Raw genomic sequence first — 17,544 nt, forward strand, 5'->3', positions numbered from 1 at the left:
GAGGAGAGAAAAAAAAGAGATGAGAAAAGATCAAAACAGAATCCCCTCAGTCCAACAGATTCAACCTGTGCCTATTGTTAGCAAGAACACAGAGTTAAAAAAAAGCACATGAGAGATGGCAGGAGAAACCATCTAGAAGGCCAGAGACGGCACAAAGAAACGAATCCCACATCAAGATATTGCCATGTAGGGCTGGGGATATGGCCTAGTGGCAAGGGTGCTTGACTTGTATACATGAGGCCCTGGGTTCAATTCCCCAGCACCACATATACAGAAAATGGCCAGAAGTGGCGCTGTGGCCCAAGTGGCAGAGTGCTAGCCTTGAGCAAAAAGAAGCCAGGGACAGTGCTCAGGCCCTGAGTCCAAGCCCTAGGACTGGCAAAAAAAAAAAGACATTGCCATGTAGAGTTTCTACCCAGTGTGAAGAGACAGTCCTCGAAGCTTTGGATGAGAAACGGAAGAGCAGGGCCCGGTGATGGCTGCCCAGCTGCAGCACCCACAACTGAAAGACAGCGGAGGAATGCCTGGAGAATTCTGAGAGAAGGAAGTGGTTTTTCCACTCAGACTTCAGACTGGCCCCGAGACATGGGGCACCCAGGGCCAGGAGTGAGCGCACAGTTGGTGCCCTGTGGATGTGCAGCATTCCCGCCGCAACTCTGCGTCAGAAAGTCATTCAAGCATACGCATGCACCAGCAAAACAAAGACACAGTGAGGGATGTAATCAGATGTAGGAGACCGGGCATCCAACCGGAGAGCACAGAAGGCTGATCCAGAGAGGTGACAAAGGAATGCTCCAGGGTGACTGCTGCCAGAGGAGATTGGAGGCTCAGTCCAACTTCACCACAATGTAAATCAATAACGGTCTTCTCAATGACAACCGTTTCTGTGCTTTTTGCCTTTTCTTTGTAGGGTTTTTTTTTTTTCTTTCTGTTCTTATTGTGGGTTGGAGGTAGAATTGCTTTAATTCCTATTGTTTCACTGCTATATTACTCTCCGCAAAGTTATTTTCCTTATAAATATGAATGGAGCTCAAGGTAGCAGAGAGATTAGCTGTTAGCTTGTCATCGTCAGGCAAATGGATTCCAAAATGCTCTTCCTTCCTTCGTTTTAATTCTGCGATTCTCTTTCTTCTGCTAGACGGATACTTTAAATTTGTATGAATCTCCAACTGTCAATCTTTGCATTTTCATTTCCTCTTGGCTTTAAAGCAGAGAAAGATACCATCTCCCAGGATACTTATAAATATTCCATTTTGTTTTTGTTTTGCTCTTCGATGCTTCTTTTGCTTTCCTCCTCCATCCTCTGAGAGTTTATTTTAGAACATGGTGCAGGTTTGGGTCTTTTGTTTCAAATGCCTGTACAACTTTTTGACAAAACAGCCTTTGCAAAATAATTTTGTAAACAGCCTTCCATTCCTCTTGTTTTGGGGGTTGGTGGAAGTGTTACATCTGATGATTATTTTATCTATATACGTGGGTTTGTTGTCTGGCTTGGTGTTATTCTTTTGTTAGGTGTTTCTTTTTGTATTTTTCCCTTTCTTTGCTTTTCTTTTAAGTTGTTGAAATGGTTGTTTGACTGAAGTCTCTGATCTGCCAGGTTCTGTACTCCCTGAGGGGGGGGAGGGACACACACACACACACACACATACACACACACACAGAGAGAGAGAGAGAGAGAGAGAGAGAGAGAGAGAAAGGGGGGAGGGAGGGCAGGCTTTGGTCACATTCAAGGGACTTAGAAAGGCTGGAATGGGGCATCCTGGGAGAGGCAGGGCACTGGAAGGGGCCACCATTGATTCTCCTCTTGCTTACTTATATGCCACATACATGGGGACATCTGTGGGGCCTGGTTGGCGCTGTGGTCACAGTCATTCCTGCAGGGATCTGCGTCCCTTCCCTCATGGTTTCCATTTCTTGCGTGGGACCCTCCAGGCTTCCTTGCTGCATCTCAGTCATCCTCATGCACTCTTGGGCCCCTGAGTTGCTTCCACCCCTCGATTACCTTCATTAGCCCTTGGTGATCATGGGTGTGCACATTGCTTACTCTGACCACATTTGTCCACCTTAGTTAACCTTTCCTTGCTTGTACTTGGGGAGTGTTTATCATATGCTAATGCAACATCCTGCAGTGTTTCCCGTCTTCCTACTGCTCACACCCAGGACTTGGTCTGTGCCACGTTGGTATGTGTGAGGGGACTGGGCTGAGTTTGGTTTCTGCATGTGGAGATCTATTTTCCAGGTGTGCCCTCTGTTCTGGTGCTGGGGTGGGCCACCATCCAGGCCTGCGGCTGTGTGGGCTCATCCCTGGCTCTGTATCTCTGTGTACGGCCCCCAGCTACAGGTGCCATAGCAATGCTTCAGTCCGAGTGGCTCCCCCTCTGCCTCCTGTGGGGAGCTCGAAGGCAGCATGCAGGGGGTTGCCAGCCTTGCCCTGCTCATTCTAGAGGACTTGCTGGAGGCCTCTTTGCACTTAGTTCCAAATGTGCCTGCTCATGTGAGCCATGCTGGAGGAAAGGGCAAGAGGGACCAAAGTCAGGTACTAATGGGATTGCCATAGGAGAGGCTCGGCGGCAGCAGCGTTAAGGGATGGTATATGCTTTTCACTAGTTTAAAAGAAACTCTAACAAGCCATCAGGGCTTTGAAGATGGCTGCAGGGAAGGGAAGATTGGGGCATATGGAGAGAACTTGTCAGTGGCAAGTGTTTCACATCCTCCTAACCTCATTTGCGTAAATCAAGTCTTAGGCCTCAAACCAAAAGGAAGCATAGGAGGGCTGAGGTGGTGGGCCGGCTCTGCCCCCGCCTTCATTTTGTTATGAACAATAAATAATTCAGCCACATAAATAAGCTCAGCACTGCTTCAGGGAGACCCGCTGCTGAGAGTTGTCTGTTGAGTGGCTTTTCCATCCTCATGGTGGGAATCAGGCCAGTTGGGTGGCTTGTAGGGGCCACCCGGCCTGGTATGGGCACCGAGCTCTGTAGTTCCCTTGGACCTGGTAGGTGCAGACACAGAATTGAATACTTTAGTCTTGCACTCCCATAGCTATTCTGACATCTGGGGGAGAGAGCGCGGCCTGCTCTGTCCATGAAGCCAGAATTGGAAGGGTGCTGGGCTATGCCACACAGGGCACCACCCTAAAGAAATGCGACATTGGTGACACACCAGCAGCCACTCCTGCCTTTTCAGGCATTGATGAGATGGGTGGTGGGCGATTCCTATCAAGGAAGAACTGAGCCTGACCCGTGCTCCTGCCTCTGGGTGCAGACCTGGTGCCCACGGCATAGTGTGGTCATATACAGCATGGTTGGCAAGTATGTGCACACTGGGATGAGATGAGAGGTTGTCTAATACATCTGGGGTTTTGTTCATGAGATTGAACTCTGGCTGGGCCCTGCGTTAGTCTTGTTTGGTGTAGGGGCAAGTTCTTTTCCACTCTGAGATTTTGTTTTGGTGACTAAACCACTTCTGTTTGTGTGTGTGTGTGTGTGTGTGTGCAAACTTCTAGTCTGTTCCTGTGTGTGTGTTCATGCTTAACTGACTCAACAACCATGTCTTCCCAACACATTACACCAAATGTACTTAACGGCAATTAGAAGTTTGCTTCCCGCTGCGTAGAAATCTCTCCAGAAAACAAAGCTCTCCTAAATGGCAGGCTAAGTAATTCTGAAGATTAAAGCTAGTGATTTGCAGCTCTGGGATTGTGTCTTCCTGCAAATACCAAGATTAGCAAAGGAACCCATTGATTCATTTTGCCTCCTTGAAGCCTGGAGGAAGACCCAGGGGAAGAGGCCTCCTTGTGCTGTGTGGTTCCTATGAAAACCCTTCCTAGGCTTCAGTGCTCACATCTCTAATCCCAGCTACTCAAGAACCTGAGATCTGAGGATTGAGGTTCAAAGTCAGCTGTCGGGGCCTTTGAGGACCCCTTCCCCCCCCCATCTCCCGGGGGAATGCCTAAACCTCAATTATGAAAGAAACTCTGCCCTACCCCTCATACCGGCAGAAGGAGTAAGGTGTGTCCTTACCGGACTGCTCTAAGCTGAGGTGGGATTCCGAAATCCCTTCCTCGGCCCCCCATAATGTATCAGGAGCCGCAGGACAAAGATATCGGGGAGACGGTTGGATGGTTGAATGGGTCTCCAAGGATTTAATTGGGAGGGGGGTTTATATAGCAGTAATGGCGGGAAAGGAGGGGGACTGGCCATTGGTTAAGCTGGGCTGCCCATCAGGTGATGTCATGAAACTTCCTTTGTGGGCTGGACAACCCTATCATGGTGGCACGCACATGTTCGCCCCCCAGGGGCGGGGGGCTTCTTTTCCAGTTGAGGCTGGAAGGTGGGAGGGGCTCCCTCCCACTGTCCCAGGGCTGGGGAGGGAAGGGCAGCATCTGGCTCTTGTCGCCCATCCCCATTAAGGCCAAACTAAATCCCCAACAGTCAGCCTTGGTAGGAAAGTCCCTGAGACTCTTATCTCCAATTAACCACCAAAAGGCTAGAAGTAGAGCTGTGGCTCAAGTGGTAAAGCACCTAGCCTTGAGCAAAAAAGCTCAAGGAAAGCACAGTTCTAGGCCCTGAGTTCAAGTACCAGAACAAAAGAATAAAACTAGATGAAAACTCTCTTCTCTTTCTTTGATGGCGGACATGCTGACTTTCTGGCATTTCTCTTGGCCAAAGTGTCTCAAGGGAACAGCTCATGTGGGGATATTACAGAATACTCTATTGGTCCCGCCCCACCAGCACCCTTGTCATCGGGGGCTCTGGAGGCCACAGGGCTTTTGCCGTGTTGGGGAACGGTGCCCTGCTTGCTTGGCTCTGGGTCTGCCTTTGCCCCCCCTCCCCACTACTATGTGAGCCAAGTCCACCCCCTACCCTGTGCCGTGACCCACTGTCTACCTGTATTCCACATAGCTCACCAGGCCCTGAGCTGGGTCCAGCACTGACAACCATGTGGTCCTTAGATTCGAGAAACGCTTCCCAGTTACATCCAGGTCACTGTCAGGAAACCACTGCCCACCGTCTCAGAAGCCCTCTCTGGACCCGTGTCCCTTGCCCCTCCTCCGCACTCTTCCCCCAGTGAGGCCTCCTCTGTTCTCCCCGACTTTGGCTATCCCTGTGGCTTCTCACTCCAGCCCCCACCCTCAGAAGAGTCAGGACCCAGCTGGGGTCCCCGCTGAGGCCCAGCTGACAGGCCAGCCCTGTCCCGTGCCTCTTCTGAAAGGGTAGACCTGCACTATAGCGGGTGTGCTGTGGTTCTGGCAAACACACCAGAGCACAGCGGGTGTGTTATGCAGGACACACAGGCTGCTGCCGTGGAGCCCCTTTGCCAGTACTGATGAAGCAGACTTGCGCACACACATGCACACTCGTGCACATACACATGGAGTCAGGATGGAAGACAAGCAGATACCACTGGAGGTGGCTCCTTCTCCCGGCAGGGCCACGTTTCCTGGGCTGTGGGCTGTGGGCCCCCTCTGGTCCTCCCTGGTCCCCACCTCCCCCTGCTTCTGGCTGTTCTGTGCAGTTCTTTCTGAGATCTCCTCCCTTCTTCTGTGCCCTTACTGGGGTTGAACTCAAGGCCTCAAAATCTCGTTCAGCTTTTCACTCCAGGCTGACTCTCTCCCACTTGAGCCATACCTCCACTTCTGGCTTTTGGGTGGTTAGTTGGAAAAAAGAGTCTCACGGACTTTCCTGCCCAGACTGGCTTTGAACTGTGATCCTCAGATCTCAGCCTCCTGAGTAGCTAGGACTCCAAGTGTGAGCCACCAGTGACTGGCTTTCTGGAATTTCAGGTATGCTGGGTGCTGGACTCATCCATTTTTAATTTCAAAAGATTCTGACTACGCATCTTCGAATGCACTAGGCTTGTCTGTACATCACCCAGGAACCAAGAAGGAAAAGAAAGGAAGGGGGAGGGAGGGAGAGAGGGAGGAGAGAAGGAAAGAATAAAGGAAGGGGAAGAAAGTGCTCTTTCTTCACCATGAGCGCCCAAGGCCCACCAAACTTGGCGGAATGGTGCTGTTAGTCCTCAGGCATGGGGTCCATGGGTCAGCACGTACCCCACACTGTTCTGTGTTCAGGCCAGAGCCCTGGGTTTGCTTTTCCTCCTTTAGTCCTGAGGGGAGACAGCACCCCAGGGAAGTGGGGCGTCCATGCTGCTTGGGCTAAAGGGCAGAAGCAGAACCTGGGTGCTGTCGGGGCCAGTGACAAGCTGGTGCCCTGGGTTGCTGCACGTGGGACCCCTGATGCACCCTGGGAGGAAGCTGTGTGGAGTACGCACAGTGGCCAGTGCCACATGTGTCCGTGTGCCTGGTGTGGCCGTGTCTTCTCTGATTTAGACCCGGTCCGGAGCTCCCTGTTGCTGAGGATGGGACTGCAGGCTTCAGGCCATCCACTGGAGCTGGCCCCTCCTCCCATGCAGCCTCTCTCCCCTCCTTCCGTCTTGGGGGACCCTGGTGGCGGTCCCTCTCCAATGGGATCCATGTTGCCTGGTGATTGCTTCCTCCCCCTGGCTCCCTTCAGCCTTCCCTGCAAGTCCCCATGCTCCATGCTTGGGTAAGAGCTCAGTCTCTTGGAGTCTGCCATAGCTTGTAGGCAGAAAGAAGCTTCCCAGAATGCCCTAAACCTCCCCTGAGACCTTGATCATTCCATGTCACTGCTTGGACATAGGCATTGTTTTGTCTCTGGGACGGAGAGCTTTGCAGAGGACCTGGAAGTGTTTGTGTCTCCTGCTCCTTCCCAGCCCGTCACCCTGTCTCCTGCTCCTTCCAGTCTATCATGCTGTATCCTGCTCCTTCCTGGCTGTCACCCTGTCTCCTGCTCCTTCCCAGCCCATCACCCTGTCTCTTGCTTCTTCTTGGCCCACCACTGACTCCATTTTGCAGGTGCTGCAGTGAAGCTAAGGCTTCTGGATGGGAGAGGGAGAAACGAGGTTCCTCGTGTTGAAATCAGGGGCAGGTGTTGGCCCCCCTCAGCATGGAGGGTGGACCCACACGTGGCCTGGGCTTCCGGGAATCTGTGGGCGCAGAAGCCAGTGGGATGAGAAGTGTGGGGATCCAGTAAAGCCATCGTCCTGGGAGGAGGAGTTCCCTCCCTGGGCTCTGACATGGCATCTCTGCCCAGGTGGAACAAGTACCCTGAGGGCCCAGTCCTTTGTTGAAGTCCTGGGAGCCTCCCAAATGGTCCCCCCAAATGTTTTGTCCCCCTTCACCTGGTCTGCCCGAACTCGGGGCAGTGGGCCCTGAGTGTCCTGCCTGCCACAGGCACCCCACGGCTACCAGCTCACTGAGAGGTTGCAAAAGTATTAGTTACAGGTTGTGTAGGGCTGAGCAGGTCTAGGACAGCAGAAACAAAACAACAACAAAAAAAATGGAAGTATTTTCTGGCCTCTGTCAGTGAAGTGATGGATTTGACCTGCAAGTTTGCCAGAATATTAAAAGAAAAGCATCGTCTCCCATGGCTGAGCAGAGCTTCCAGGATCCACCTTGAGATCGAGCTGGGCTCTGGGAGGCCCTGAGGTGGAGGAGAGCTCCAGCGGGGGTGGGGACATGGGCAGAAGGTTTCAGCCTTCCATCACCACCATGGACCCTGCCCGGGGGGCGGGGGGGAGTGGGGTCTCTGGCTGAGACCACTGTGCATTCTGTCACCACCCCTCCCTTTCCTGGAGAGGTGGCAGCGATTCCTCAGCCTTTCCTTCCCAGCCAGGCAGCTTCCGGCACTACTTATCCTTAATTGTTTTTAGAAATTCTATTTCTGAGCCACTGCTTAATAAAACTCCAGGGAGTTTCTCTTTTCCCTCTCTCAGCCATTCCCCTCCTTCCATTCCTCCTTTCCTTCCTTCTTTCCTCCTTCCCTCCTTTCCCCTTCCTCCTTCCCTCGTCTCCCTCCATCCCTCCCTCTTTCTGTCTCCCTTTCTCCTTTTCTCTCTTCCTTCTCTCCCTCCTTCTCCTTTTCTCACTTCTTCCCTCCCTTCCTTCTCCCTGTTTGTTCACTTCCCTTCTCTCTACTTCCCTTCCCTTACCTCCTTTATTGTTTTTTCTTGTGCCAGTCCTGAGGCTTAAACTCAGGGCATTGGCACTGTCCTGTCCCTGAGCCTCTTTGCTCAAAGCTAGCACTCTACCACGTGAGCCACAGATCTACTTCCAACTTTTTGGCAGTTAATGGTAGATAAAAGTCTCATGGACTTTAGTGCCTGGGCTGACTTTAAATCGTGGTCCTCCAATCTCAGCTTCCTGAGTAGCTACGGTTACAGGTATGAGCCACCAGCTCCTCTCCTTCCTTGTTTAGCGTTTTCCCTTTTTCTTCAGTCAGTACAGCAAGGTAAGATGTGTCACACAAAGACAGTTGATGTGCAGGACTGAGAATCTGAGGGTGGCCCCCCACACCCTGTTTGTGTCTCTATGCATGTGTCTGTACATGAGTGTGTTGTGGTATGAGTGTATCCTTCCTTTTTTAGAGACACCATTGCTGTACCAATCATAGGACTATAGAGAGAACTGGGCTCGAGGTAGGACGAGCAGTCTGTATTGCTGTAACCCTCTTCCTTACCCTGGAGGGACAGGGCATTTGTGTGTTCATGCCAGGCCCTCCTGCTGTTCCTGCCCAAGGCTCACTGAGCCCCTGAATGTTTTGGCTGAAGACAGTGCCCTGGCCTGGAGAAAGCAGCTCTGTATTACTCAGAGGAAAATCTTCCCAGGTAGCCACAGAGCCTGTAAGTGATTTGTCCCAAAGCCAAAAGCACCTCAGGGAATATTCCAGAATAAATGTTTGTAGGAAACAGTCTGGCAATGAAAGCCAGAGGAATGCTGGGTACCTGGCAGGAGACTGGAGGCAGGCCTGGGTCTGGGTCTGGGTGGTAAGGCATTCTGGCTGTGGGGCTCTGCTCCCCTCAGCCACTTGGGCCCCTGCCCTGTGGCCTCCTGAGCTGTGCCCCTGTCCTGTGACCCCCCACGAGCTGTGCCCCTGCCTTGAGCCCCCCTCCCTGAGCCCTCCAAGCTGGGTCACTGGGAAATGTGTTCTGTCCTGCAGAACACCAGGGTATGTCCCCAGGACCTCTTGCCTGTGGTTTCTAGGAGCTCCCCCAGGGCTCCGGCTCCATGCACACAAGGCAGTGAGGTCCCGGACTCTGAAGCTGCCTTAATCTCCACACCAGAGATCTGCCCCCCACTCACTGTGCCTGGGGGTCCACGTGTCCAGTCTTCTTCACTGGAGAGATCTTCCCCACAGTGGGCGGAGGACTGGAGTTCTGTTGGGGGTCTTCCCTGTGGGGGCCCGGGTTTTGTCAGGGGAACTGTGGAACTCAACAGAGTTGAGCTGACTGTCCAGGCTGGCATCAAGTCCTGTCCTGATTCCTCTCACCTGCCACCCCATGGCCAGGCGTCTTGTGCCCCTCTAAGGGCAAGGGCCCGCTCCTGAGGGGTACGGGTGCCCTAGGGTGCAGGTCTTTTCCTGGCCGTGGGTCTGGGCCTGGCCTTTCTTGGCTTTCACCTGCATCTCGACCCCCTTCCTGGGGGCCCAGCTGCCCGGTTCACTGGGCTCCGTGGCTGTGCTGCGAGGGTGGTGTTTGTGGAGAGGCGTGAGTGGGGCAGCACGTGTTCCCTGAGCTCGAAAGTGCATGGCGGCTGACTGGACAGCCAGTCAGCCTGGTGAATGACAGCTGTGAGGTGTCTGCATTCCACCAATCCCAATGGCAGATTTGTTTCTGCTTTCTTCGCCCCATGGGTACAGCTTCTCTGGGAACCCCCACCCTGCCAGCCTTCCCGAGAAGAGGGGCCTGGTTTGAGAGGCCTCTGCAGCCCCTTAGGCCACAGGCAGTGATTGAAACAGATGCTGGCCTGACCTTGCCCCCATATGCTCTCCTGCCAGCCGAGGTTGTCCATCGCTGACTGACTGAGCCAGTGTTGCTAGAAGGAGCAAAGTGATGGCAAAGCGAGGGTGTTTTATGGTTTTCAAGGTAGGCCGTGCATTCCTCACTGCCTGGTTTGCGATCTGTTCTTCGGCCCTTGTGGCCTTCTTGCTGCCCTTTTGTGATTGGCTCATAGCCCTGGCGGCTGGAGAGAGGCAGGAGCCAGGTCTGACTTTTTAGGTTCCATTCTACAGACTGGGCAGGAAGCCGAGCTCAGAGCTCATTTTCTGGGATAGACCTGCCCAACAGTGTGTCCTGGGTCACCTGGAGAGCCACAGTGCTGCCTTGTCTGTGAGCACACCCTGTCATCTCAGTGGGTTTCACACACCAACCGTGTGCAAGGTGCTGCACACCCAGACACTGCCTGGACAGTGGGCTTCATGGGAAAGAACTCGGCCTCATCTGCTTTGAGCAGAGGCTCATCCTGAATGCTGTTCTCTGCACCCTGTGGCCAGGGATATTTCCCTCTCCCCTTCCCTTTCCCCCTCCCTCTCCCCCCTCCCTTTCCCCTTCCCCCTCCTCTTCCCTCCCTCCATTTCTGCCACAGCTTCTTCCCTACTGGCCGTTGGGGTTTGTAGGGATGGCAGAAATCCGTCAGTGGCTGCTCAAAGCCTCTGTTTACTGGAATTGCTTACGGTTTCAGTTGTCCACCTGCTTATCCATTCAGCGTATTCTTAGCTCCTTCCAGACACATTAGGCAGCAAACCAGATGGAGTTTCTCTTTGAAGGCTGAATCTACTCTCTAGAGATTGAAGACTAGAAAATATAATGCCAGTTCTCATAAAAGGAGCCACTGGGTTCATATTGTCTGGGTCATGTAAACAAATGCCTGCACCCTGATGTCGGCTGGCGCAGGATAGGTTAATTGCTCTTGGCTGGCAAGGTTAGAGGCTGGTTGGGACTGTTGGGGAAGGTCTGAGTTGATGGAACATTCTTGAGGCTTAGCTCATGGCCATTAGAGGTGTATAAAAGGGAATGAGCAGCAGGGTTCCTACAGCTCACACCCATCATCCTGGATCCTGAGGGCCAGACCTGTGGGGCCGAGAAGTTCCTAAGACCTAACCCCTTCCCAGCTTTGCCTCACGGGGCACACACCTGCCATCCCGGGCTGTGTGAGAGGCTGAGGGTGGAAGCACCACAGTGCCAGGCCGTCACGGGCAGGAAACTCTGCACCAGTCCATCTGTCTTTAGGGACGAGAAGCTGGATTTGGGTGATGCGTGGTGCGTGCCTGGGACTCCAGCAAGTACGGGAAGCCTGAAGCAGGCGAATCGCAGCTCAGGTTCATGCCGAGGCAGGAAGGGAGCCAAGACCCAACCTCAAAAATAACCAGTGAAAACCACGGCTACTGGTGTGGTTCACTCAGAGAGTACCAGCTTAGCAAGCGTGAGCCCACGGAAAAGGCCTGGAGAGAGAGGAGGTGGGCCGGCTCCCAGACCTCCTCTACCAGGGGCCAGCATGTTCCCAGCCAAGGTGATGGATAAGATAGCGTGGGGACTGGGCAGCGTGACCCTGGTCTCCTTTTAGGACCTGAGACTTAGCGTTAGAAAGACGGCAATCCAGCACCGGAAGCTGGCATTGGTGGAGTGCTCAGAGCGCTTGCCCAAGCTGCTGATGTGGAGCTGCCGCCAGCCCGTGGCTCCCTGAGGTGTATCTTGCTTTGCCACCGGCAGCACCAGGAGTTGGCAGCTGCCCTCCCTCCCCCCCCCCCCCAGGTGGATTTATAGCAGTAGAGCCCTGGACAGTCTCCTCCAGGACATGCCCACAGTATAGTGTAACAAAACTTGATTTTCTCCTAAAAATTGCCAGCCATGGCCACGTGTTGGCCCTCCTCAGCTCCTCGGCCTGGCTCTCCAGTGTCCTTGTCTCCCCTGCTCGTGTCTGGGCTGCTCTGGCGCCCCAGTGCTCCAGGCGGCAGCGGCGTCTGTGCACATGTGTCTGCACATCCACTCCAGTTCCTTCTGTGCTGCTCCAGAGTTGTCTGAGGCATAGAACCAATTGCCCTGCAGAGCTGGCTCCCTAGGGGTGAAATCTTCACCCCACAGCCCTGCGCTCCCTCCGTGTCTGACACAGGAGGCCTGACTCCATCTCTGGGAGGCTCCAGAACAGCTGGAAGCAGAGAGGTGTCTGGAGGTTCGAGGTTCACTCCATGGGGTGGCTGGGCCTCTGTTCTGATGTCCCACATGCTGGCCTCCTTGTTCAGCCCGAGCAGCCTTCAGTGGCTCTGTGGACCTCATGGTCTGGGTGCCCCAGAAACCACAGAGGTGTGTGTGCTGGAGTTTTCTGGGAGAGGAAGAGAGCAGCGCTAGTGTGTGTGTGTGTGGGGGGGGGGAGGGCCCTAAAGGGAGCCTTCTGCAGGAGCCGTGTGGGTGCAGGGGGGCACCCTCCAGTGAGGTCTGGGACGACCCCACTCTGGTGAGGGAATGGGAGAGACTGCTTCTGCTTGCGGGGAGGTCCCCAGGGGCGAGGAGTGCAAGGGTGGGGACTTGGGGTGCAGTGTGAGGGGTGGTGGAGCGAGGTCCTCCCCTCCGCAGGGCGGGCTGCAGGCTCTGCGTGCTCTCATGGCCTGTCTCCTCCTCAGGTGCAAGGAGCTCAAGTACGCCAAGGAGCTGCCCCAGATCTCCATCATCTTCATCTTCGTGAACGAGGCGCTGTCGGTGATCCTGCGGTCTGTGCACAGTGCTGTCAATCACACGCCCACACACCTGCTGAAGGAGGTCATCCTGGTGGATGACAACAGCGACGAAGGTATTGGGGGAGGGACTGGGGGAGTGGGGGGGGGAGCAAAGGCATGGGGGGGGAGGGCAGGCACAAGGATACCTGCCCGCAGGCCAGGCAGCCGAGTTGGGCATCCAGGAGCAAGTCAGGGACTGAGAAGTGTGTGAGAAGTTACTATTCTGCAGAACCTCAAGGGCTCTTTAAAAGCTAATTCCTGAGCCAGGTGTCTGTAGCCCACACATCGCAGGAAGCTGAGATCTGGAGGATCCCAGTTCAGAGACAGCCAAGGCAGAAAGGTCCATCTCCGAGATAACCAGCAACAACAAGGCCTGGAGGCATGACTCAAGTGGTAGAGCACCAGCCGAGCAAGGAAGCACAAGGCCCTGAGTTCAAAATCCTAGTCATGTTTAAGAACAAAAATTACTGGAAGTCAAGCATGGGGCATGTGCCTTTCATCCTAGCACTCAGGAAGCTGAGGCAGGAAGATTGAGTCCAATGCCAGCATGGGTAATGTGGTGAGACCTGTTTGAAAATTAAAAGAGAAAAAGAAAAAAGCTATTGTGTCTCCCATATTTCCCCCTGGTCCCTAAATGATGACAGGTCGGAATGAGCACAGTTGCTCTCATATCTCATGTAGAATTTGGTGCTACCAGGAGCTAGGCGCGTGTTTTGCGAAGCAAGCAAATACTGGGTAGCCAGAGCAGAACCCCTGCAGGGCCTGGGAGACTGTCAGCTCTGAGGGGTGACAGGTAGGGCTGTCAGTCATCCCCTGTGGGAGGGGTGGTAGCTGTTGTCACTCATCCGGTGGTGTTTCCTGGCATGGGTCAGACTCCACTGGGCTCCATGCAGGGAGACTGCCCCAACCTCAAGAGGACAGGAAGCCAGTGGTCCTGCCCGGACATCCATGCTGAGGCCTCCTCTGGACTCCCCAAGTCCTTGGTGCCCCACCCTGTGAGGGGCAAGGGGTGAGGATGGCAGAGCACAGAGCCAGCATTGGCCCTCCGGAGAGCCTGGGCCTGTCTGGGAGAGGAAGAATGGGGTCCCGGGGGCTGGAGCCCCCACTCTGCCAGGGAGAACAATGCCCTCTGGTGGACGAGCACCTGGAGGACTGGGTGGTGGCGACGGAAACACATGGCAACGGAAACACAGTTTCAGTGCACATAGTTCATCCAGGAACAGCAGAGAGTAACAATGGGAGTGTGGGGTAGGAGTTCAACCTCTCCTTCTTTTTTCCTTTTTATGGCTGTACTGGGGTTTGAAATCGGGGCCCTGTGGAAGCAGGCGCTCTTCCATTTGAGCCACACTCCCAACTTTTTGACGTTGGGTCTTTTTCAAATAAGGTCTCATGCATTGCCCAGGACCACGGTTCTACCTCCACCTCCCCAGCAGCTGGGGCGGCAGGCATACACCACAATGCCCGGAAGTGCATCTCCCTGCCTCGATTTTGGGTCTCAATAAGGGTGATTTGTGGGTGAGCAGAGTGGAGAGGGACCCAAGTTTACCCTGCCCGTTCTCTCCCTGGCCCCTAGGTGCCAGCTTGGTAGAGTTGCCTGTACTGTCTTGTCCTTCCCTACCTCCCATCTCCATATTTTGTCCAGACCAGCAGAGGAGCTGGGTTCTGCCGCTGTGTGGGGAAGTTCTTCGTGCCTCCTTGGAGAGCCTCCACAGCGGGGCATGGATGCTGTGTGTTGCTGTGAGCTGTGGGTCGTCATGGTAGTGGCACGTCCACATCTCCTCCAACACGACCCGTCCTATGCTCAGCGTCGCCTGTGATTTCCACGTCTGGTGACAGTTCTTTTGCCACTGTCACTTTGTTTCTGCTGACTTGGTGATTAGCATTATGCCATGGTTTTTTTCTTAAAAGCATTTCCCCCCTCATGTTTTTCGACCCTGAGTTTAGGTCTTCTAATGATAACAGTGGTCCTGTTGGTTACAGTCTGTTCAAGTTTTACTAAAATGTTATTTTCTCCAGACTAATAGTTCTTGTTTCTTGTCTTAAAAAGAAGGCATGCTCTTTGTAGGGAAGTTTGGGTATATCAGAAAGCAAATAGCATTAGGAAAAGAAATCCTGGGGAGGCTGAGCAGAGGCAGGTGCTGGTCATTTCTTCCCCAGAAGTGGTTGTAGGAGCGTGACTCCATGATGGGAGCAGTCCGTGAGAGCACCAGTCACGCGTCTCCTCTGCTGGACCATCCCCAGGATGGTCGAACCCACAGTGCCCTGGTTCACTGATGACCCAGACCTTCTCCTCTGATCACCAGTGAGGGCCTTCTGCCCTCAGTGCCTGTCCCAGGGAAGGCCCCAGGCTCAATGGTAGTGTCTTCAAGGACTGGAGGCTGTTTGAAGCCAGCCCAGGCAGAAAAGTCCCTGTGAGACTCTTTATCTCCAATTAGCCACTCAAAAACCGGAAGTGGCACTGTGGCTCAAGTGGCTCACTTTGACCACAAAGAGCTCAGGGAAAGGGCCTGGGCCCTGAGTTCAAGCCTCACAACTGACAAAAAAGTATTTAGTTTGACTGAGTATGATGGCATATGCTTATAGTCCCAAGTATTCGGGGGCCTAGCCAAAACCATGAAGCCCTCAAAAACCAAAGGCCTGGGGGCATAGCTCAGTGGGTCATGTGTCCAATGGTCCAGTGATCTCTGCCAGGAACAATGGTTCTGTCTATTCTGGGCTCCTGCACTTACACATACCATCTACGACCGACTGCCTTATACATTTCTTCAAGAAAAGGGAGTTAGAATTACATCCAGAATTGGGTAAGTCTGCAGATCAATTTGAGCACTAAGGCCATCTTAAAAAAAAACAACACACAAAACCACAATCAGAGTCATCTTGCTATTTAAGTCTAATCCATTTCAATAGTGTTAGAGTTTTATTACACAGGTCTTACAATTCCCTAGCTGAGTTTATGTCTAAATATTTTATTGCTTTTGATGTCATGGCAAAAGAAATTGCTTTCTTAATTTCATTTCTGAACTTTTCATTACTAGCATACAATCTATTCTCTATCAGTTGTAGAAATACAACTGATTTTGGCATATCGATCCTGTGTCTTCTATCTTTACTGAGCTTGACTATTTGCTCTAATAGTTTTTCTCCCGTTGGGGGATTCTGTAGAGATCTCTCTCTCTCTCTCCCTCTCTCTCTCTCTCTCTCTCTCTTTCTCTTTCTCTCTCTCCCCCCCTTCTTCCTTCCCTCCCTCCTTTCCTCTCTCCCCCCTCGCTCTCCCTCTCCCTCTCTCCATAGACACAGATATCAAATACCTATCATGTTATCTTCCAGTTATTGGTAATTGGGGGAAAACACAAGGCTGAGGAGCCTCCCAAGCAAGCCCACAGGACAGACACAGAGGCCCCAGGATGCACCCAGGCCTGAGGCCAGCTGGCTCCCCAGCTCCACGGGAAGCTGATGGGTATCTCCCCCTATAATAATGTTGATTGCTTTGTCCTCCTGGGTTTTTTTGTTTTACAAGAACCCAAGGCCTTCCTTCTCATTGCTAATATTCTCAGTGTTCCCCCCTCCCCTTTCTCAATTTTTCTGGAATCTTCTTTCCCTAGGGCTTTGGATTTTGCAGTGATGAGTACAGGTGTCAGGCAGGCAGTGTGCACTCATGACATAGACATGTAGTGTCTGCAAACTGGAATCTAGTTTCTGTTGGCTTTGGAGAGGCCTTTAGAAATTGTTCCTTGATAACCCCCCTCCCTGTTGGTTCCCTGTCCTCTCCCCCTCGCCATTATTCTGTTTAATGCTGGCTGCCTGTCACCCGCATCTCAGTCTCCTGTCTCTGCTCCTTCCATCTTCCTTTCTTACCAGATATTTTTACTCTTTTTGCTTTTCCTGCAACTTTATCTTTTCCCCCATTTTTTTCAGTGTCTAAATTTTCTGTTGTTCTGGTTTTACTTCCTGGTGACCACTTTTATTCTCCAGAAGTTTTGTCTTATGTCATGTTGCTCTTTTTAATGGGAGCAATATGTTTTCTTACCTCCCCCCCCCCCGCCCCCCCATGCTCATATCGTTCATTTGTTTTTCTGATCACATAATGCTCCTGCTAGTTCCTCTGGGCCGTGTTGTTTTGTTCCCATCCTCGTGTTGGGGATCATCAGATCCACAGACAGTTGCTCGGCTTGTAGCTCAGGAGATCTTTGTTTGGTTTTGGCCATGGGGGAATTTGAACTCAGGATTTACTGCTTGCTAAGCAGGTGTTCTACCTCTGAAGCCACTGGCCAGACCCTTTTCCCTTGAGGTTTTGTTTTGTTTTTGTTGTTGGTCCTGGGACTTGAACTCATGGCCTAGGTGCTATCCTTGGGCTTTATTTATTTATTTGCTCAAGGCTAGCTTTCTATCACTTGAGCCACAGCTCCACTTCCAGCCATTTTTTTTTTTGGTGGTTAAACTGCCATCCTCATATCTCAGCCTCCTGAGTAGCTGGGATTCCAGGTGTGAGCTCCAGCACCTGGCTTGCACTAGTTATTTTTCAGGTGGGTCTTCCTTTGTGCCAGGCCACCTTGGGCTGTGATTCCCCCACTGTGCCTTCCTGTGTGCTGGGGGGTCTGCCCTGGGGGGAAGGATGGGATCCAGCCCGTCTCTTGCCCTCTCTTTTGTTTCCCGGCTGTGGAGTGAACATTCAGGCACTGCCATGCTTCAGCGCCATGATACCCTATCTCACCCTGGATCCAAAGTCATGGAGCCAGCAGGACTGAGCCCTCCAGATCTATGGGCCAAAACTAACCTTTTCTCTCCGTAAGTTGTGTTTATTACAGCATTCAACAACCCCATTAGGATTTCATGATGATCAGGAGGTTGTTGTCCTATGGCTGGCAGCTAGCTCCCTGGTGTATAGGAGGTTGTGGTCCCATGGCTGGTGGCTCTCTGGTGTGTGGGAGGTTGTGGTCCTGTGGCTGGCAGCTCCCTGGTGTGTGGGAGGTTGTGG

General features: G+C 52.9%; 1 protein-coding gene across 1 annotated transcript in view; it reads left to right on the plus strand.

The window, feature by feature from the left end:
• Galnt17 (polypeptide N-acetylgalactosaminyltransferase 17) overlaps positions 1 to 17,544 on the plus strand; it is a 160,770-nt gene that overhangs the window by 61,262 nt on the left and 81,964 nt on the right. The window contains exon 3 of the mRNA XM_048329343.1: positions 12,477 to 12,643. Within this exon, the coding sequence (XP_048185300.1) occupies positions 12,477 to 12,643 (167 nt within the window). The remainder of the gene's footprint in view (positions 1 to 12,476; positions 12,644 to 17,544) is intronic.

This window comes from Perognathus longimembris, chromosome 1, assembly GCF_023159225.1.
Source record: "Perognathus longimembris pacificus isolate PPM17 chromosome 1, ASM2315922v1, whole genome shotgun sequence".
NCBI classification, from domain to species: Eukaryota; Metazoa; Chordata; class Mammalia; order Rodentia; family Heteromyidae; genus Perognathus; species Perognathus longimembris.